Raw genomic sequence first — 22674 nt, 5'->3', positions numbered from 1 at the left:
CATACTTTCTTTTCTCTGTTTCTGTGAACTCTGTTTATGTGAAAGTTACACATAGCATGCTGTGTTACCTCTAACTACTTTAGCATGTGTCTTTTGAGAACAAAGGCATTTTATACATCATCACAGTTTCATTATCCCCTCCAAGAAATTTAACATTGATGTAATATTAGCATCTTCATCTAATCTCTAGTCAGATGTTTCCAGTTGTCCCAAAATGTCCTTTCCGGCCTTTTTTTTACTTTGTGTGTTGTCGGTCACACGTTGCATTTGGTCATTAATTCTTTTCGGTTTCTTGTAGTTTGTCATGACGTTGATGTCGTTGAAGAGTGTATGCTAGTTATTTTGTAGAATGGTCCATAGTCTGAATTTTCTGATTATTTCTTCATGATTACATCTGGGTTAAATATTTTGACAAGAATACTACATTGGTGAGGCGTAAACTTCCCATTGTATCACATCAAAAGGCATAGAATGGCACTTTGTCCCATTTTAATGATGTTGAGCTAGTAACTGTCAGATTTCATTCTGAAGATGGGTTATTGAAAAGTAATCTGCAGATGATACTTTGGGAGCCTCTGAATATCTGGTTATCCAATAACCCAGTGGTTTTAGCATCATTTGATGCTTCTTGTCTGCTTCACTTATTGAATAAGTGTTTATAAAATGGTGACTTTCTAGTTGTGTCATTCTTTCCTTATTAGTTAACTGAAATTCTTCTGCGTGGAAGAGTCCCCTTCGTTTTTAAAAGTCATAATCCTATATTTGCATTTTTCTCTTAACTTTAACTTGGTGTCATCTTTGTGTATATATATATATTACATATACATATATACCTATGTATACATATACATATATGATACATATACTATATATGTACGTGTATATACACGTACATAATATATATACATATATAATATATATGTATGATATGTGTTATATGTGATATTATAGTGTAATTGAGAGGAGCTGGGGTGGAAAGCCAAAGTTCATGTGTTATCTCTGTAGTTTGCTAGATTTATAACTTTTGGATAAACCCCTTCATCTCTCAAGTGTGTGTTTTCTAACTAAATACCTGTCCTATCTACCTCAGAAGGTTGTGATGATGATGGTGATATAAAATAGTAATCTTTAAATTGATAAATGCTGTGATTCATATTGTTATTCAAAATGATAACTCTATGTCTTATGTTTTTCTCTTAAAAAAATTTTTTTTTCATGTATATTTTAGTTTTGAGAGAGAGACAGAGACAGAGTGTGAGCAGGGGAGGGGCAGAGAGGGAGACACAGATTAGAAGCCAACTCCAGGCTCTGAGATTTTAGCACAGAGCCCAACACAGGTCTCGAACTGGTGAACCACCAGATCAGGACCGGAGTTGAAGTTGGATGCTCAACTGACTGAGCCACCCAGGCACCTCATGTCTTATGTATTTTTGAACTTTTAATGTCTAACAAAGTATACTACATTAAGAACTTTGAGTGTTGAATAAATGCTTGCTGAATAAAAGCAGTAAAATACTAATGTATAAATTAGTGAATTTTGAGGTACATGAATTTTATCATGTGAGTTTTCTATTGTGATCCACATGTGTATAGGTGTATTGCAGAAAATTTCAGAGTCAATTTTAGTTGGCTGTAAAAATACCAAAAAATTCAAATTGTTTCTACCTCAAATTTTGAACTTCACTCTAATGTTGTATTTGTTATAGGCATGTGCTGATAAACTGAAAAGAGAAATAGAGCTTTATGGTTGCCCCCCTGATTTTCCAGATGAAGAAGAGGAAGAGGAAGAAATCAATGTTAAAACAGAAGATGTAATAATTAAGGATAAAGCCAAAGGAAAAAAGGTTTGGTGGTTAATAATATTTATTTTGGTTGAAATTTTATATTTGTCTAATTTATATTTGTCTTTTTTTTTTTTTTAATGTTTATTTACTTTGAGAGAGTGTGCATGGGGGAGGGGCAGAGAGAGGCAGGCTCTATGCAGTGAGCACAGAGCCTGAGGCGGGGTTTGATCTTACAAACCATGAGATTACAATCTGAGCCGAAATCAAGAGTCAGACACTTAACTGACTGAGCCACCCAGGTGCCTTGTCTAATTTATCTTTGTATTTTCAGGACTTAGCACATAAAAAGTACTCAGTAATTTTGAAAAAGTAACAAAGCCAGAAATTATTTTTCTGGCTTTTCGATGACCCTTCCCCCCCCTTTTGCTTTTTTCGGCGATAAATTTTAGATTTAGAGAAGAATTGCAAGGTAGAGCAGAGTTCCCTCATGATCCCCTAAATTCCCCTAAGGTTACATCTTATATAACCATGCACAACCCTGAAAGCTAAGAAATTAACATTTGAACAATCCTATTTGCAGAACTACAAACCTCATTTGACTTTGAACAGTTTTTTCATTAACACCCTTATTCTGTTTGCAGGTCTAATCCAAGATTCCACATTGCATTTACTTGTCACATCTCCTTAGTATGTCTCCTTAGTCTCTTCCATCTTTGTCTTCCTTGATTTTCACACTTCTGGAGAGTGCTGGTCAGATAATTTATAGAATGTCCCTCAATTTGAGTTTGTTTAATGCTTTCTCATGAGTCATGAGTTGATTGAGAGGTGACATGTCCTCCTCATTGCATTGTATCAGTGAGCGTATGATATTGGTATCTCATTACTGGTGATGTTAACCTTGATCATTTGGTTTAGGTGGTGTCTGTCAGGTTTTTCTACTGTAGGGACTCCATTTTCCCCCTTGATTTGTATATATTTTGAGAGATACTTTGAGGCTATGGAAATAGTACTATTTATTTATTTATTTATTTATAATGTTTATTTATTTTTGAGAGACAGATCATGAGTGGGAGAGGGGCAGAGAGAGGGGAAGACACAGAATCCTAAGTAGGCTCCAGGCTCTGGGCTGTCAGCACAGAGCCTGATGCAGGGTTCGAACCCATGAACTCTGAGATTGTGGCCTGAACCGAAGTTGGACGCTTAACCGACCGCCACCCAGGCGCCTCAATATCTTCTTTTTAAATATTTTGTCATTAATTTTAGCATTCATCTGTGGATCTTGCCTGCCTGCTATAGTTCTTACTGTGTTCTTTTTTTTTTTTTTTTAATGTTTGTTTATTTTTGAGAGAGGGAGAGAGAGAATTCCAAACAGACTCCACACTGTCAGTGCAGGGCCTGATTTGGGGCTTGAACTCATGAACTGTGAGATCATGATCTGAGCTGAAATCAGGAGTCAGATGCTTATTTGACTGTGCCACCTAGGCACCCTATTACTGTGTTGTTCTAATAGTGATTTTCCATTTCCCTCATTCTTTCTCCATTTATTACCTAGAATTCTTCTGAAAAGAATAGTTGTCCTCTCTTCCCCAGTTACTTATTTATTCATTCCCTTTTTATATCGGTGTGGATTCATGCATATTTATATTCTTTGGGTTATACTCCAGTACTCTCTGGTATTTGGGGGTTGTTATTGTAATTACTCAACTTGTTCTGATTTTGGTCATTGAGAGTCTTTTATGCTGGCTCCTGTGGCCCTCTGACATGCTCCCATCTTTTTTCTTTTCTTTTTGAAGTCCTTTATTATTTTCTGGTGCCAAGATACTACAGCCTTGTCTTATATTTTCCCTGTGCCAGCCCTGCAATCAACCACATCCCCAAGGAGGCCTGTTTCCTTTAGTTGAGAAATGGTATTTAGAAAACTAAGTTCTCAATGCTAGGTATACTCACTGTAGCTCCTTTCAGGAGAAAGAGCAAGGAAATATATATATTAACCCTGGTAACCCACATATATGCACCTGTCTATAATAGTTCTTTATCTCTATATATGTTTAAAAAGTTCTTACTGTGAGGCACCTGGCTGACTTATTTGATAGAGCATGTGACTCTTGATCTTGGGGTCATGAGTTTGAGCCCCACAGTGGGGTTAGAGTTTACTTCAAAAAAAAAAAAAAAAAAGTTCATACTGATAACTTTGGCTCCCTGTTAGCACCATAAGGCTCATTCTAGCATTCTCCCTTTGCCAATTTGACTTCTTTCTCTGACATTGAGAAATCTGGCCCTCATTATTTATAGTATATAATTTATTCAATCCTAGTCTACTGGTAGTTCAGAACTGCTTAACCCATACTCCTGGGAGGAACAGTTTTACCAACTAAAGTACAGTGTTTGTATATACTTTTTGTTCTTAGAATCTAGTCAACACATTCTTTTCCAAAGTTACTTTTCTTTTCTTTTTTTTTTTTTTTTAGTAAGCTCCATGCTGAACATGGGGCTCTTGAAGTCAAAGTCCCTGAGATCAAGTCGCATGTCCTATTGACTGAGCCAGCCATGCACCCCTCCAAAGTTGCTTTTATTTATTTTTAAAATTGTTTTTATTAGTTATTTTAAAAACAAATTTTTTTTTTTTAATGTTTATTTACTTTTGAGACAGAGACACAGAGAGTGAGCAGGGTAGGGGAAGAGAGAGAAGGAGACACAGAATCTGAAACAGGCTCCAGGCTCTGAGCTGTCAGCACAGAGCCTGATGTGGGGCTTGAACCCACGAACTATGAAATCATGACCTGAGCCGAAGTCAGACGCTTAACCGACTGAGCCACCCAGCTGCCCCTTTATTAGTTATTTTTGAGAGAGAGAGAGTGTGAGCAGGGGAGGGGCAGAAAGAGCAGGGGACAGAGAATCTGAAGTAGGCTCTGTGCTGACAACAGTGAGCCTGTTGTGGGGCTTGAACCCACGAACCATGAGATCATGACTTCAGCTAACGTCGGATGCTCAATCGATTGAGCCACCCAGGTGCCCCCCACTCCCCGACAAAGTTACTTCCAAAACTCCTTTTTTTCCACTCACTTCAAAGTGTGGTTGTATCATATATTAATAATACTGTTTGATACATTTGTCACAGTCTGCATTTCATCTTTGGTTCCTCCCATATCCTGGTTGATTTTTTAAACAAATGTATATACAATAAAATTCAATCTTTTTAGTAGATAGTGGTGTTGGTTTGACAAACACATGGAGTTGTGTTTCTTTTTTTTTTTTACTTTTTTTTTAAATGTTTGTTTAATTTTGAGAGAGTGAGACAGAGTGTGAGTGGGGGAGGGGCAGAGAGAGAGGGAGACACAGAATCCAAAGTAGGCTTCAGGCTCTAAGGTGTCAGCACAGAGCCTGACGCAGGGCTCAAACCATGAGATCATGGTCCAGCCGAAGCTGGACTCTTAACCAACTGAGCCACCCAGATGCCCCTGGAGTCGTGTTTCTAACCCCACAGTACCATACAGAGCAGTTCTATCACCTCCCAAATTCCTTCCCTTTATAGGTTTATAGTTCAACTCCTTTACCCACCTCCAATGCCTGACATTTGGTTGCCTTTTTGATATTGGTAAATATTAGAAGAGGGCAAAACTCTTGTCAGTAGCTTATTCATAACTAAAAAAGATACATATGGCATTAGGAAGAAGGAAATTGAGCTTGGTGCTGACATCTTCTCTTCGATGATAATTCTTTATGGTTTCAACGATTTAGTTACCTCTGGTGTCAAGGTCTTAATATCAGACTGTTCGGTTTGACAGACAGAATAGCACATCTCAATTCGTTAGTAAGCTGACATATCAACAGTATGTTTTGGAGTAGAAAAATTACTACTAAATGGGATTATTTACTTAAAATGATTGTGGTCCTAGAATTTGGTAATCATTTGTTGGTTGGTTCTTGATGGAGTTTGTTTTTACTGGTTATTTTCAGAGTAAAGCTGCTGCTAAAGCTGGATCTTCTAAATATCAGTGGAACATTATGAAATCCCTTGGTCTGTCTGATGAAGAGATAGTCAAATTTTCTGAAGCAGAACATTGGCTTGATTATTTCCCACCACTGGCTATTGAGGATCTGAAGAGAATGGGCTTGAAGGTATGTCCATCACCCCTATAGTTTAAGAAAATATGAAGAACACATTTGTATTTATGTGATTTCTGTGAGTTTGGACCATCTCATAATTTAGAATAATTTATTCCACCTGTATTCCAGTAATGAATTAGTTCTGTTATTGTTATGGGCCTTGATGTAAGCAGCGAAGTACTTTAATATTTGTTGTATTGAAAATGTTTTAATATGTTAGCAGTTAGTAGAAGGGAATTCTGTTCAAAGACTATGAAGAAGGCAAAGGTTAGTTTGTATATTTAGGAATACACAAAGGTGTTATTTAAATGTTCCTTCTTAACTTATAATTTCTATATGTTTGTTATATGAATATGTGTGCTTAAAAACTTTTACAAGTTAATATAATTATATATATTTAATAGGTGGAACCTGAATATTGTTCTCCTTTTAATGTTTGATATAATTTTAAGTTGGAAAATAAAGAGTGGAAGAGTAAATAATTGGTGGGAGTTTTTATTCATAGAAACTATACACATTTCTCAAAAATCATGTATTTTCTTTTCTGTAGGTCGACTGGCGTCGCTCCTTCATCACCACTGATGTTAATCCTTACTATGATTCATTTGTCAGGTGGCAGTACTTAACATTAAGAGAAAGAAGTAAAATAAAATTTGGGAAGCGGTGAGTTTGTTGTCCTTCAGTATAATAAAGAAAAATTTCACTCTGCATTGTAATTCAGTGACCGATAGATAGCTTCTTTTTTTCATTATCCTTTCTCTTCTTATAACTTTTTTCTTTTTTGTTCTCATGTCTCCTTTGTTTTCCTTTTTGTCTTACCAGCATTTTAGTGTTTTACCAGTGTTTAATGTGTCTGAGCTGCTAAAAAGAGGGAGAATAGGAGTATTGGCTGTTATGATCTCCCTAATTCTTTTCAGTATTTTCAGTCAAGCAGAAAAAGAATTTTATATATGTGTTAGTTTATCTACTTTTTCTATAAGTTGTTTAAGATTCTTCCTTGATTCTATGGATTAATTAAAAACTATGTGTGCTTCATAACTGAATTTATATTTTAGAATCTGTTTCATACCTACCGGCACAAAAAGAGACACTTCGAATCTGTTTCATACCACAAAGCCAAGACCGGTGCATAGTTTTCAGGGGTATTACCTTTAATGAAGGCAGAAAGCTTTCATTAAATAGGCTGGCCACTACTCATAAAAGCATAAATAATTGATGTAGACATTTGTTCAGTTAAAAGTTTTAGTTAGAAGAAATATTGTAAGATATTAGCAATAAAGGCAAATACATTAGGATAAAACTTGTATACTATAATAATATTTGTCACTTACTATTTATTTTTTAGGTATACCATTTATTCTCCAAAAGATGGACAGCCTTGTATGGATCATGATAGGCAAACTGGAGAGGTAATTATTTGTGACATAGAGTAGCTATTATAATAATTCTCACTATGGCCATAGAGTTTACGGAATAGATCAGGAACCTAAATAATTTTATTTCAGTGCTGAGGTGTATTCTGGTGGCTGTGAAGAGGGAAACAGAATGTTACTGTAAGATTCTGTGTCTTGTCTAAGACCTTGTTACTCCAAAGGTGGTCCTAGGACCAGCTGCATCTCATCTGCTTGTGAGAGAAAAGCACATTCTTGGGCCTCATCCCCAAATTGCTGAATAAGAAGTTCTGAGGGTGGAGCCCAGGAATCTGTCTTTAATAAGCTTTCAATATGACTCACATGTAGGCTAATGTTTGAGGAGCGCTCCCTGGAGAATACACTGCTCTAAAAAGAGAGATGGGGCAAGGTAATGAGATATGTGGCTAACTGATGTACACAGATTCCATTTATACTTGCTTTGATCATGTGCTTGCTTATTTCTAAAGTACTTCTAGCCATGCATGACATCAGTTCATTCTACATTCCTTAGTAACATTATTCTTTGCAATACTTGAGTGAAGCCAGGATCATTTGCCTAAACCTGTGGCACAGTAAATCAACAACAATGCCAGCATCTGAACTTAGGATTCCCTATGAGTGCATCTTCCTTTGTTACCATCTTTGAATGCATTTGTAGTCTAGCGACTACTTTTCGAAGTTTGCTTTCAATTATGGTGTAACTTATCTAACAGAAATGAGAGTTGATCAAAATTTTGAATTCAGAAGACCCAGTTTACTGACTGTATTAACTTTTAATATGGTCAACACCAGCAGTATCCTAAATTCCAGTAGTATGCCATAGTTTTTCAAAGCATTTTACTCTTCATTTGTCTTCTGTGTTCTTTGGGATAAGTCCTGTGTGAGTCACAGTACGGTTATATTACAGTTGAAGGAATGAAGTCTCAGACTTTGTCTCCCTTGGATCAAGATATTAGTAACAGCCCAAGCTAGGTTTTGAATGCTTGTGCTCTGGCCCCTGGTCCAGTATATTTCTATGATGGCTGCTCTGGGGGATTGTTTGATTACATATTCTGACTCCCATTTTGGTAAACACCGTTTTGGGTGATTACTCTAAGTCACTTTTTCCCCCCTCATTCTTCACTCTCAAGTGAATTCTTAGCAAATTGTCCTTACTTAGTAGAGTCTGGGCCTCCTTTACCAGTTCTGATTTGGTGTGGAGTGGGAAGGTGGTCTTTCAAGTCACTTCTTACACCTTAGACTTTATGGGAATATAGTCAGCTCCCTACTGGCTGACTCCTCCTTGTAAGAAAGAATTATTCTAACAATGCAAGAATCCATCTAAGAAGTTTGAATCCGATCTCTCACTTCTATGTGTGGGTTTAATTCAAGTCTTTTTTCTTCTTAAGGTTTGGTTTTGTTTATTTGTTTAGGGTGTGGGACCTCAGGAATATACTTTAATCAAGTTGAAAGTGCTTGAGCCGTACCCATCCAAATTAAGGTAGGTTCGCTGCAGAGTTATTGCATTATCTTTTTGAAGTAACAGATAGATGCAATAGAATCCACAACACTTCTTTGTGTAAACATATATTTTTTTCTTCTTAGTGGCCTGAAAGGGAAAAATATCTTCTTGGTAGCTGCTACTCTCAGACCTGAGACCATGTTTGGACAGACCAACTGTTGGGTTCGCCCTGATATGAAGTACATTGGGTTTGAGACGGTGAATGGTGATATATTCATCTGCACCCAGAGAGCCGCCAGGAATATGTCATACCAGGGCTTTACCAAACACAATGGAGTGGTGCCTGTTGTTAAGGAATTAATGGGAGAGGTGAGTTGGGTAGCAGATTTTTAATTTTAGTGCTTAAATTTAGAGGAACATTTTATCCATGACACTTGAGAAAAGAGCATTGGAAAAATCATTTTAATTGAGGAATACATGCAATGTGTAAATCGTAAGTTCAGTATTTTGGTGCAGTTTTATTACATGTGTACACTCCACCCTAATCAAGATACAGACCAGTTCCAGTAGTCCAGAAGGTGCTCCCACGTCCATCTTGCAGTCAGTACCCACCCCTCTTCCACAAAGGTAACCACCACTCTGCTTTTAGTCATCAAAGATTAGTTGCTGTTCTTGAACTTTACGTGATTGAATTATATAATCTGTACTCTTTTGTGTCTGGCTTCTTTTGCTCAACATTAAGTCTGTGAAATTCATGCATGTTGTGTGTAGTAGATTTGTTCTTTTTTTATTGCTGTGGAGTATTCCTTGTATGACTATATCACTATAGCATTTTTGACTCTTATGTTTCAGTTCAGTAAGTATCTGCTTGAAAAATAGACAGTTCTCCCCAAGAGATTTAATGGTTGCAGTGGAATATGATTACCTGTGTTTCTGGTATAGAATTGCAGCTGTTTGTTTTTCTGAAGAATCTTGGTTGATGGTAACTAAATCTGGACGATTATATAGCTTTTATTCTTACACTTTATTTACTTACCAAAATTTCAGAGTATATTTTATTAAACCCTTTCATAAATGCTAATCTTAGGAATCTTGATAAATCACATTTTCAAATTTTTTTAATGTTTATTTTAGATTTTTTAAAAAAATATTTATTTTTGAGGCAAAACAGAGTGTGAGCAGGGGAGGGGTAGAGAGAGAGGGACACACAGAATCCGAAGCAGGCTTCGGGCTCTGAGCTGTCAGCATAGAGCCCAACGCGAACCGTGAGATCATGACCTGAGCCAAAGTCAGACGCTTAGTTGTCTGAGCTACCCAGGTGCCCCTCTTCCTCTTTTTAATATACAGATGGCAATATAATTTGGGGCGTCTGGCTGGCTTAGTCAGAAGAGTGTGTGACTCTTAATGTCAGGGTCCTGAGTTTGAATTCTTCACTGGGGGGTAGAGATTACTACAAAAAAACCCAAAACCCAAAAAACAAAAAACACAAATGGCAGTATACTTTATCACATTTTTCTGCATCTTGCTTTCTTCTTTTTTCTTTTCCTTAGCTATGTCTTGGTATTTGCCTTGTGGTGCATAGCTTCCTTATGTCTTATGTTTTGCAGCCACATAAGTAGTCCATTGTGTGGCTGTACCACAGCGTATTTAACCATTTTCTATAATGCACATTTGAATAGATTCCTGTCGTTTTCTGTTACAAGCAGTGCTGCCACTTCTCATCAGCTGTTGGAGTTGTGTCTGAGAAGTTTTTAGGAATAGTGTTAATAACAGAGATTTTTCCTGTTACTAGTGCAATTTCTTTCCCTGTAAATTTGAACAGATTTTGGAGTGAGGAAAATGGGTGGTATAAATTAAAAAACAGCTTTTAGCCCTTAAGACTGTTACGATATTTAGCCTTCACCCACGTGACTGTAAGTTCCATAAAAGCAGTTTCTCTTTGAATAAAGCGGGCCGGTGGGAACTGTGTGGAATTGAGAGGTGCAGTCTTTAGCTTAGTTTTGAGAGTATGGGTTCAGTATTGTTGAATCTTTGGATTTTAAGAGAAACTAGATGTGTGTTTTTCATACAATTTGTCTTCCTAATCATTGTTTTTGTTTTTTTTTAAGTTTATTTATTTATTTTTATTTGGAGAGAGAGCTAGAGAGCAAGTTGGCGAGGGGCAGAGAGAGAGGGAGACAGAATCCCAAGTAGGCTCTGTGCTTTCAGCCCAGAGCCCTATGTGGGGCTTGAACTCACTATGAGATTATGACCTGAGCCGAAGTCAAGAGTCGGATGCTCAACCAACTTAGCCACTCAGGTGCCCTGCTAATCATTGTTTTAAATGGATATACAGTATTTTATTTTGTTTATATCTCATATTTTGTTAAATGCTTTTTCTATCATTTAAATTTTAGCTGTTTCCAGGTTTTGCTGTTGTAGTTAACACAGCATTGGGTAGACTTCTCAAAGAAAAAATGTTTTTTTCTTTTGAGGTAAATTCCTAGGACTGGCTGGATCTAAGTTGTGTGAATGTTTTTGTGTCTCGCTATGATTCTTATATCGTTTCCCGCAAGGAGTACAATGCCACCAGCAATGTATTAGTGTTTTAATTTCCTGACCACCTTATGACATCACGTTTGGGAATTATAATTATTTACAACTATTTTTAGTCTAGTGTGTATAAAAGAATGAGTTTGTTTTACTTCATGTATTTTTGAATGTTAGCTTCTCAGGGCTTAAAAATATTAACACTTTTAAATTTGAGTGAGTAAAATAAGTTTTTTCACCTTTTATGCTGATCTTTTTGTTTCACAGGAGATGCTTGGTGTGTCGCTTTTTGCACCTTTAACATCTTATAAGGTGATCTATGTTCTTCCAATGCTCACCATTAAGGAGGATAAAGGTAAAGAGTTTCTTTCTTTCTTTCTAGAAATACTTTGGTGATTGCATTCTGGTTGTATTAATTAATTCCATACTTTCTTGTATAAGGCACTGGTGTGGTCACAAGTGTTCCTTCTGACTCCCCTGATGATTTTGCTGCCCTCAGAGATTTGAAGAAAAAGCAAGTGAGTATCTGAGTTTCATGTTGTTATTAATTCTTTATCATCTCATTATGTACCATTGAACCAACTATGAAATGAAAAAGCTATCATATCTTGGAACTGTTATCTCTACCTTGTTTCTATATGTGTATATATTTGAAACATAATATTTCACAGAATTTTTAAGACTTCTAGAGTTTAGGTTTACAATAAATTGGAGAAGAAGGTAGAGAGATTCCCCTTGTTCCCACACATGCACAGCTTCTGCCATTATCAACATCCCCCACCAGAGTGGTGCATTTCTTACCACGGATCAACCTACGTTGATGCATTATAATTCCCCAAAGTCCATAGTTTACCTTAGGGTTCACTCTTGGTGGTGTATATTTGGGTTTGGACAACTGTATAATGACATAGATTCATCATTATTATATCATATAGAGTATTTTCGCTGCCCTAAAAGTCCTGTGTGCTCTTTTTGTTCATCTCTCTCCCCTGTGACCATGCTGTCAGTGCAGAGCCCCATGTGGGCTCGATCTCACAAACCATGAGATCATGACCTGAGCTGAAATCAAGAGTCGGATGCTTAACTGACTGAGCCACCTCGGTGCCCAATGTCTCTTAATTCTTGGTACTGTCTTTTGCAGAGCAGCTTTTAACTTTAATGAAGTTTGATTGTTATTTCTTTCACGGATTAGGTCTTTGATGTTGTATCTAAAAAGGTACCACCATACCCATGGTCATTTAAGTTTTCACCTACGTTAGCTTCTAGGAATTTTATAATTTTATGTTTTACATCTAGGTCTGTGATACATTTTGAGTTAATTTTTATGACAGTGTAAGCACTATGTCTAGATTCATTTTTTTTTTTTTTTTTTGCACCTGGGTGTCTAGTTATTCCAGTAACATTTGTTGAAAAGACTATCTTTGAGTTATTGTATTGCCTTTGCTCCTTTGTCAGAGATCAGTTGACTCTCTTTATGCGCTCACTATTTTGGTGCACTGAACTATTTGTCTCTTCTTTCCAGCACTACACTGTCTTGATTACTGTAACTTTATAGTAAGTCTTGAAGTCAGATAGTGTCTGTCCTCCGATTTTTTTTTTTTTTTTTAGTACTGAGTTCACTATTCTGGATCTCTTGCTTCTGTATAAAGCTTTGCGATCAATTTGTTGATATTCATAAAATAACTTGTTGGGATTTTCGTTGAGATTGCGCTGAATCTGTAGGTTAAATTGGAATTGGTAAGAATTGACATCTTGGCAATACTGAATCTTTCAGTCCATGAACATGAAGTATCTCTCCATTTATTTAGTTCTTTGATTCTCTTCATAGAGTTTGTAGTTTTTCTCACGTAGATCTTATGTATGTTTTGCTACTTTTGTACCTAAGTATTTGATTTTGGAGGGGACGCTAATATCAGTGGTACTGTGTTTTTAGTTTTGAATTCCACTTGTTCATTTTTAGTATATTGGAGTGCAATTAACTTTTTTTTTTTTTAAGTTTATTTACTTATTTTGAGCGAGGGGGAGAGAGAGAGAGAGAGAGAGAGAGAGAGAGAGAGAGAGAGAGAGAATGCGAATGGGGGAGGGGCAGAGAGAGCAAGGGACCGAGAGAGAATCCTAAGCAGGCTCTGTGCTGTCAATGCAGAGCTTGATGTGGGGCTCAGGCTCACAGACTTCGAGACCATGAACTGAGCTCAAATCGAGAGTTGGTTTTAATTGACTCAGTCATCTGAGGTACCCCTGGAATGCAATGAACTTTGGTATATTAACCTTGTATCCTGTAACTTTGCTACAATTGCCTGTTAGTTCCAGGAGTTTTTTTCCCTTCATTCTTTTGGATTTTCCTACGCAGATGATCATTCCATCTATGAACAAAGACAGTTTTATGCCTTCCTTCCCAATCTGTATACCTTTTATTTTATTTTCTTCCCTTATTGCATTAGCAAGGGCATTCAGAACGATATTGAAAGGAAGTGATGAGAGGAACATCCTTGCTTCATACCTGATCTTAGTGGGAATACTTTGAATTTCTCATCCTTAAGTGTGATATTAGCTATGGGTTTTTTGTAGATAGCCTATCAAGTTTTAGAAGGTCTGCATCTATTCCAGTTTACTAGGATTCCTTATCAGGAATGGGTGTTGGATTTTTTTCAAATGCTTTTCTTGCATCTCTTAATAGGATCATGTGATTTTTCTTTTTTAATGTTTTGCTGGATTCCATAAAACTTTAGAAAAAGTTGTAATATTCATATTCACATTTTCATTGCAACCTAGAATATGAACCTCATTTTCAGTGGTGTGTGTGTGTGTGTGTGTGAATTTTTGCTTTTGGCTTGCTATTTCTTTTTAATTTTTTAAAATGTTTTTATTTTATTTTTTTCTGAGAGAGAGACAGAGCATGAGTGGGGGAAGGGCAGAGAGAGAGGGACACACAGAATCTGAAGCACAGATTGTCAGTCTGTTGTGTCAGGCAGCACAGAGCCCTATGCGGGGCTTGAGCTCACAGACCATGAGATCATGACCTGAGCCGAAGTTGGACGCTTAACTGACTGAGCCACCCAAGCGCCCCATTTGGCTTACTATTTCATCATTTAAGCAATTCACTGTAATTTAAACTGTTGAGTTTTTTAGTGACATAGATCTCTTCTTGAGATATTTGGTAAAATTAAAAAATTTCCATACGAAAGGGAGAACAAATAGTTTATATTTTAATTTCTATTTGTTTATTTAGGAGAACAAATATTTTTTAAAAAGTGTTGGAGTTTGTTCTCTCAATGATTATGCCAATGAAGTGTTGATCATTAGTGTTAATTTGTAAAATTTTTTTGTAGGCCTTACGAGCAAAGTATGGAATTAGAGATGACATGGTCTTGCCATTTGAGCCGGTGAGTACACTGAGGACTCAGAATATTCATACCCATCTCTTTGTCATTGAAAAAAAGAGCTAGCATTTTCCTTGTAACAAAATTAAATAATTAGTGGATATAAAAATAAGAGGGAGTTTGCTTAGAGTTTATTTACTTTAATTTGCTATCTGTTGTGGCACTTAAGAGTGAGAGAAAGACCAAGAGTAAGTATTTTCTTAGCACCTGGCACCTGCAGTTCTGAAACAAACAATGTTTTTAGCATCACCAGTTTTATAGTAGCTTATTTTGCTAGTAGGGCCAATTTCCAAGCTTCTAAAGACAAAATTTTGCCATGTTAGCCATGAATGTTTATGTTTTCATATTAGTGCCTGGTGAAGAAAAAAAAAATTTAGTTACTAGCAAATAACTTTCATGAAGAATCTAGAAGACTTTTTATAAGCCAGAAGTAAGACCATCCTTAGATTTAGTTTTTTATATCGTTTTGCTAGTTTTAGAATTATATGCCAGTACAGGGTTATGAGCTGGAGAAGGTGTGTTATATAGTGAGGGAGGGACAATTTAGGGGTTGGTGCAGAGAATTTGGATAGTTCCTGTGGAGGAGAGTAAGAAGACAAATTCACATCTGGATGTTAGTCACAGTGATTACCTAATGTGTGGTGCTCTTGTAATGATGTATAAAATCTGAAATGACTTCATTGGACAGTAGAGGAAAATGAATTATGCACCATAGGGCGTTTTTATGATCATTCAGTGTGAATAAGGTCCTGAAATTGCTGTTCTTTACAGGTGCCAATCATTGAAATCCCAGGTTTTGGAAATCTTTCCGCTGTAACCATTTGTGATGAGTTGAAAGTTCAAAGCCAGAATGACCGAGAAAAACTTGCAGAAGCTAAGGAAAAGTTATATCTAAAAGGGTTTTATGATGGTGTAAGTTATAATTTTTTAGTTTTGCTCTGTATATTTTTCAATGATTTAGAAGAAAATAGAAAGATTCAATATAGTTTCACCTACATACTGATTTGAGAGATAATATGAGATTGTGTTCTTCTGTTTCCAAATTTATTTATTTTTTGTTCAATGGCACTTATAGAAATTATATATTTGTGTCTTTTAGGAATGTCTAAGAAATGAGTTTCTTGAGAAGATTATTTAAAGTTAGTTCATGTTATTATGGAGTCAATTTCATAGGTTTATTGCATGGACAATACCTGGTCCCTTTTGCTCTTTTAATTGAGCAGTGCATATTTTAAATAAGCAGTTTTTCTCATTTAGTTGCTAATGTCCACTAAATGCCAGGGGAGTGCAACAGACATGTTTGGAACCTCTCTTTTCTCCTTAATTATGCATGTGTTAATGTGGCTTACACATTTCCATGGAAAGAGGATTAGGCTAGAGAAAGTAAAAATCAAGCCAAGTTGCTAGTGACTTGAGGTTAAAATGAAGATTTTTAAGGCTATAAATGGGAATTCTTTATTTTTACCTTCACTTTCATTGTTCTGGATAACCAACAATTGGTTATGTGTCTTTTTTTTAAGTGACTTACACATTTTGGGTGGTAACAAAAGCTACCACTTATACAGATAGCACTTAAATGTTAACTTATTTAAATCTCAAAATAACCTCGTGAAGTAGGCACTATCATTCCTGTTTTACAGATGAGGAAATTGAGGCACTGAGACATTAAGTAATTTACCCAAGATCAGCAGATAGGTAGCCAGTGGCAGAACTGGTCTACCTGGGGAGCTTGGCTCCAGGGTTTGTGCTCTTAACCACTTTACTAACGTGATCTATAAGTATAATTTTATAGTGGTCAATTAAATTGATATAAAGCACTTCAGCATGTTAGAGGATTGGAAGGTCAGAAAACATCTTTCTTTTCCATTTAAGATAGAAACTATTTCAGAGAGAAACAGGAGTCACATAGCTGGAGGTCAAAATATGAGCTGGAAGGGGACTGTGTGGATCTGTGACAACAATGGGCAAGCTAATACCTAGCCCTAGGATTAAATTTCCTCACTACGTTAAAGGCAGAGTTGAAAAACCAGCCTTCCTATAAGGGCCAGGTTTATCACATGGCCAAGCTAAGAAAAATGCTTGCTGGCAACAGGCAGAATTGGAAACAGAAGTCTAACTGGGGCTGAGCTGTGTGAGCTCCGTTCATTTTCCCAAAGCCTTCCTTCAGGAATGAACTGAGTGAGCCTATTGAAATTCTCTCCCCATGGAAATCTGAGAAGTGGGAAGGTAATGAGGGATTCTTCCTCATCTTGTTCGTGATAGCTATTCTAGTCATGGCAAAAGAAAAACCAAGTGTGTTGTATATATTAATCACCCAAGCTCTGGCAAAATAAAAACTTAAGATTACAAATGTGATAGATTTCACACTAAAAATATCTTAGTTGTGGATGGAAGTAAATTTAGTTAGGGAAAAATTTGGAGGGAACGCGAGGCAAATTTTAATTGTTTTGTCTGTGTTTTGTCCCCCCACTTCTCATCCTTTTAGGTAATGTTGGTGGATGGATTTAAAGGACAGAAGGTCCAAGATGTAAAGAAGACTATTCAGAAAAAGATGATTGACACTGTATGTGATAGGCCATCCTCTGAAGGCTGTTTTAGGAGAAAACCCTTTTTTAAAATTTCTTTCTTTCTTTCTCTTTCTTTCTTTCTTTCTTTCTTTCTTTCTTTCTTTCTCTTTCTTTCTTTCTTTCTTTCTTTCTTTCTTTCTTTCTTTCTTTCTTTCTTTCCATTTATTTATTTTTGAGAGACAGAGTGAGACAGAACATGAGCTGAGGAGGGGCAGAGAGAGAAGGAGACAGAGAGTCTGAAGCAGGCTCCAGGCTCTGAGCAAGCGTTCAGCACAGAGCCCGATGCGGGACTCAGACCCACAAACCGTGAGATCATGACGTGAGCCGAAGTCAGACACCTAACTGAATGAGCTACCCAAGCATCCCTTTTTTTTTTTTTTTTTAAAGTAGGCTTCATGCGCAGCCCAGAGCCCAAAGCGGGGTTTAAAGTCACAGCCTTGAGATCAAGACCTGATCTGAGATCAAGAGTGCCCCTAAACTAAATTTTGATTTCTGACAGTTATATATGGCTTTAATACAGAGAGACTGTGGTGTGTAAAGCTTACTAAAATAAAAAACCAGCAGTTTCCTCTCCATCCTTCCCACATTCTCTTCAGTTTCTCTTCCTTGGACAGGATTACTTTCAGCTATTTTGGTTATTTCTTTTAATATTAACCTCCATCTCTCAGATCTCTAATGTAAATGCTCATAGAGTAATTTTTAAATTTTGATTTTCAGTTTTAGACATTAGCCATTGACTTTCTACCTTAGAAAATCAAGATTTAACTCTTTTTTCTACCTTGTGTCTTTCTGACCTCACCACATTTGTGTGCCCTTCTCTACCTCCCATCTTTTTAGTATAGGTACATTATAACTTATATGAGAGCAGTAATTGTGTACATTAAAAAAAATATTTCTTTTCATATGTTAATGTGGGATTTCCATGTTCAATTTGCTAATCTCTTTTTTTTAAGTCTTTTAATTTATTTTTGAGAGAGAGAGAGAGAGAGAGAGCGCAAGTGGGAGAGGGGCAGAGAGAGAGAATCCCAGGCAGGCTCTGCACCGTCAGTACAGAGTCCCATATGGGGCTCAGGCTCACAAACCATGAGATCACGACCTGAACCAAAGCCAAGTGAGCCACCAGGTGCCCCCATTGTATACATTTTTGAGACATCACTGATGTACAATGAGAACTTTTCTTCCCCAGCTTTTGTTTTTCCCTGGTGTTAATAATTGTCCTTCTTGTTTTTTAATTCCTTTTTTAAATTCCTTACTTTAAATACAATGCTGTATTCCCAAACTCTGTCCCAACTCTTTATTTCTTCTTTCACTACTTTAACACGTCAGTATGCTGTTGGTTCCTTCTTGGAGAAAGCTCTTCCCCCGCCTTCTGGCCTGTTTTAGTCTGGACTGGTTACTTACTGTCCTAGTGCACAAATATCTGGGATCTTCTTCCATTACTAAGAATTTTCTTTGCTTCTCTTGAGTTGGATCTCTTGTTTCCTTGATCCCATGGCCGCTGCTTAATTATTCCCTCTCTCATTTGGGTTAAGCTCTTACTCTAGTAGCTTTCCTGAAAAAGGGTACCTGGAAGGTAAATTTTTTAAGCTTCCATGTGTGAAATATCTTGTCTATCATCGTACTTGGTTGCCTGGGGACAGAATTCTAGATTGAAAGTAGTTTTGCCTTCGAATTTCATAGACATTACCCATGGTGCTCTGGTTTAGAATGCTGTTGTGAAGTCTGAAACCATTTTGGTAATAACTCATTTTTTTTATAAATGCCCTGTTTTTCCCCCTCTCCTTCTCTTTGTATAGAATCTTGTCTTTCTTCCTGATGTTACGAAATTCCGTGATTTACTGTGGTGTAGGTCAATTTTCATTCATTTTTCTGAGTGCTTAGTGGGCTCCTTCAGCCTGAAGACTTAGGTGCTTTAATTTTGGGAAAATTTCTTGACTTTTTCTTTGGTTGTTTCATCTCTTCCTTTCCTTATTTGTTGCTTCCTGAATTCTTATTCAATTATGGGTTCTCTTAGACTCTGGAAGTCTTTTTCTTTCTGGGAGAGTCCCTCAACTTTTTCTTCCTGAGATTTTGTTTGTTTATTGTGCATTTTTTATATCTGCTATTTGTGTGTATGTGTAAAAAAATTATTTTTGGTATGGAAAATTTCAAATTAAAGAAGTGGAGAGTAGTGTGTTGAATTCCTGTATACTTATTATCCAGCTTCATCGTTACCAACGCAGGACCTTTTTTTTTTTTTTCAATATATGAAGTTTATTGTCAAATTGGTTTCCATACAACACCCAGTGCTCATCCCAAAAGGTGCCCTCTTCAATACCCATCACCCACCCTCCCCTCCTTCCCACCCCCCATCAACCCTCAGTTTGTTCTTAGTTTTTAAGAGTCTCCTATGCTTTGGCTCTCTCCCACTCTAACCTCTTTTTTTTTTCCCCCTTCCCCTCCTCCATGGGTTTCTGTTAAGTTTCTCAGGATCCACATAAGAGTGAAACCATATGGTATCTGTCTTTCTCTGTATGGCTTATTTCACTTAGCATAACACTCTCCAGTTCCGTCCACGTTGCTACAAAGGGCCATATTTCATTCTTTCTCATTGCCATGTAGTACTCCATTGTATATATAAACCACAATTTCTTTATCCATTCATCAGTTGATGGACATTTAGGCTCTTTCCATAATTTGGCTATTGTTGAGAGTGCTGCTATAAACATTGGGGTACAAGTGCCCCTATGCATCAGTACTCCTGTATCCCTTGGGTAAATACCTAGTAGTGCTATTGCTGGGTCATAGGGTAGGTCTATTTTTAATTTTTTGAGGAACCTCCACACTGTTTTCCAGAGTGGCTGCACCAATTTGCATTCCCACCAACAGTGCAAGAGGGTTCCCGTTTCTCCACGTCCTCTCCAGCATCTATAGTCTCCTGATTTGTTCATTTTGGCCACTCTGACTGGCGTGAGGTGATATCTGAGTGTGGTTTTGATTTGTATTTCCCTGATGAGGAGTGACATTGAGCATCTTTTCATGTGCCTGTTGGCCATCTGGATGTCTTCTTTAGAGAAGTGTCTATTCATGTTTTCTGCCCATTTCTTCACTGGATTATTTGTTTTTCGGGTGTGGAGTTTGGTGAGCTCTTTATAGATTTTGGATACTAGCTCTTTGTCCGATATGTCATTTGCAAATATCTTTTCCCATTCCGTTGGTTGCCTTTTAGTTTTGTTGGTTGTTTCCTTTGCTGTGCAGAAGTTTTTGATCTTCATAAGGTCCCAGTAGTTCATTTTTGCTTTTAATTCCCTTGCCATTGGGGATGTGTCAAGTAAGACATTGCTACAGCTGAGGTCAGAGAGGTCTTTTCCTGCTTTCTCCTCTAGGGTTTTGATGATTTCCTGTCTCACATTCAGGTCCTTTATCCATTTTGAGTTTATTTTTGTGAATGGTGTGAGAAAGTGGTCTAGTATCAATCTTCTGCATGTTGCTGTCCAGTTCTCCCAGCACCATTTGTTAAAGAGACTGCCTTTTTTCCATCAACACAGGGCCTTTTTTATAGGATGCTATTGTTTCATGAATGTGAAATCCTAATCTTTTATTTCTCTGAGGAAGATTGTTGATATTTAAGAGTAGGTACAGAAAGATGATTGGAACCTTTTTGGATGTGAGTAGGGCTTCATTGGGGGAGATCTAGAAGAGCTCTTTGGGTCTTGGGGAAGCCTTTATATTAGCCCTGATGTCAATTAGTTAGAGCTTCTTGGATTTATTAGCTTCCTCCCAGAAGATTCTTCCACTTTCTAGCTTGAGAAGTTTAAGCTAACTGGGAGCTGAAAAAATTGCTAGGGGGAATACCAAAACCCATTGTGCTGACTCTCCACTGAATCTGTCTCTTCCCACTGTGATACCCATATCCTTAACTCTGTCTTTGGTTGAGTGACTCTTGTATCCTCTCCAGAGCATAAACCTTCATTGTTCTCCTGGCATAGGGAGGGGCATTTGCCTGTCTGCATAGGATGGGATTAGGGTATCTGGGGTTCTGACCTCTTCTTTAGAAACTTCAGTTAGTCCTCTTTTCAGCAGAGTTCGATGTCTGTTTTTAATTTCCCTTCTTTATACCAAAGTCCTAGCTATTTAAGTTCAGTATGAAGAATTGCATTAAAAACAAAGAACAATGAATCATTTTATGAATAATTATGTTGAATTTTATCTTAAAAAGTAGCCTGACAAGTGTGGGACCATAATACATTAAGAGGTATTTATATTTGGTAAACAGTTACATTCACGGTTAGTTTTCTAGTGGACGTTTTTCATGACACTATAAATCTTTAGCAACAATGTTTTTCATGTTTAGTTTTTGTGCATCTAGTTTTTTAAAAGCAGTGGTTCTATGCGTTTAACTTCATATTTTCTTTATATTCTTATTTTTTATTTTTTAGAGAGAGAGATCGAGCATGAGTGGGGAGAGAGGCAGAGAGAGGAGAGAGCGAGAATCCCAAGCAGGGTCTGTGCTGACAACGCTCACATCTCCCCCTCTTTATATTCTTACTATAACAAGGATAGGGATGCCTGGGTGGCTCGGTTAGTTAAGCATTAGACTCTTGATTTCAGCGCAGGTCATGATCTCTTGGTTTAAGAGTTCAAGTCCCGAGTCGGGCTCCATGCTTATAGTTCGGAGCCTGCTTGGTATTCTCTCTCTCCCTTTCTCTCTGCCCATCCTCTCCTTGCTCGCTCTCTCTCTCTCTCTCTCTCAAAATAAGTAAATAAACTTAAAACAAAAATAATAAGGGTAAAGGGTTTCCATAGGCAATCTAACCTTCAAACCATAGAATTAGAAAGTATTGAACATCATTCATGTTCCACTGAAAAGGAATAATCTATACCTAGGAAAGATGATCCATTTGACAGAGATACACACCTTTTCAAAAGCAAATGATGTATAGAAAGAATGGCAGGGCCGCCTGGGTGGCTCAGTTGGTTAAGTGGCTGACTTCAGCTCAGGTCATGATCTCATGGGTCGTGATCTCATGGCTTGTGAATTCGAGCCCCGCGTCAGTCTCTGTGCTGACAGCTTGGAGCCTGGAGCCTGCTTTGGATTCTGTGTCTCCCTCTCCCTCTGTTCCTCCCCTGCTTGCACTCTGTCTCTTTCTCAAAAATAAATAAAGATTAAAAAAAATTAAAAAAAAAAGAGAATGGCAGATAACTTATACTGGGAAGACATACTGAAGATGTGGGGTTTTTGTTATTGGTGGTGTAACATTTTTTTTTAAAGTTGTTTTTTTATTGTCCCTGAGGAATAGAGATTGACTTGACATAATATCTGATATATTTTTATTTGCTTTCATGTAGGGAGATGCCTTTATTTACATGGAACCAGAAAAACAAGTTATGTCCAGGTCTTCAGATGAATGTGTCGTGGCCTTGTGTGACCAGTGGTTAGTCTCTTGTACAGCAAGACATTTCCTTCAGTCATTT

The 22674-nt window shown here is 37.2% G+C and overlaps 1 protein-coding gene across 1 annotated transcript in view; it reads left to right on the top strand.

The window, feature by feature from the left end:
- Window positions 1-22674, top strand: part of LARS1 (leucyl-tRNA synthetase 1) — a 76692-nt gene that overhangs the window by 15919 nt on the left and 38099 nt on the right. The window contains exons 5-16 of the mRNA XM_007079964.3: window positions 1707-1844; window positions 5742-5903; window positions 6442-6554; window positions 7237-7300; window positions 8716-8783; window positions 8888-9113; window positions 11541-11628; window positions 11715-11791; window positions 14603-14656; window positions 15425-15565; window positions 17139-17216; window positions 22549-22634. Coding sequence (XP_007080026.1) covers window positions 1707-1844; window positions 5742-5903; window positions 6442-6554; window positions 7237-7300; window positions 8716-8783; window positions 8888-9113; window positions 11541-11628; window positions 11715-11791; window positions 14603-14656; window positions 15425-15565; window positions 17139-17216; window positions 22549-22634 — 1295 coding nt within the window. The remainder of the gene's footprint in view (window positions 1-1706; window positions 1845-5741; window positions 5904-6441; window positions 6555-7236; window positions 7301-8715; window positions 8784-8887; window positions 9114-11540; window positions 11629-11714; window positions 11792-14602; window positions 14657-15424; window positions 15566-17138; window positions 17217-22548; window positions 22635-22674) is intronic.

This window comes from Panthera tigris, chromosome A1 (assembly GCF_018350195.1).
Source record: "Panthera tigris isolate Pti1 chromosome A1, P.tigris_Pti1_mat1.1, whole genome shotgun sequence".
Taxonomy (NCBI): Eukaryota; Metazoa; Chordata; class Mammalia; order Carnivora; family Felidae; genus Panthera; species Panthera tigris.
This window is presented reverse-complemented; position numbering and strand designations above follow the sequence as displayed.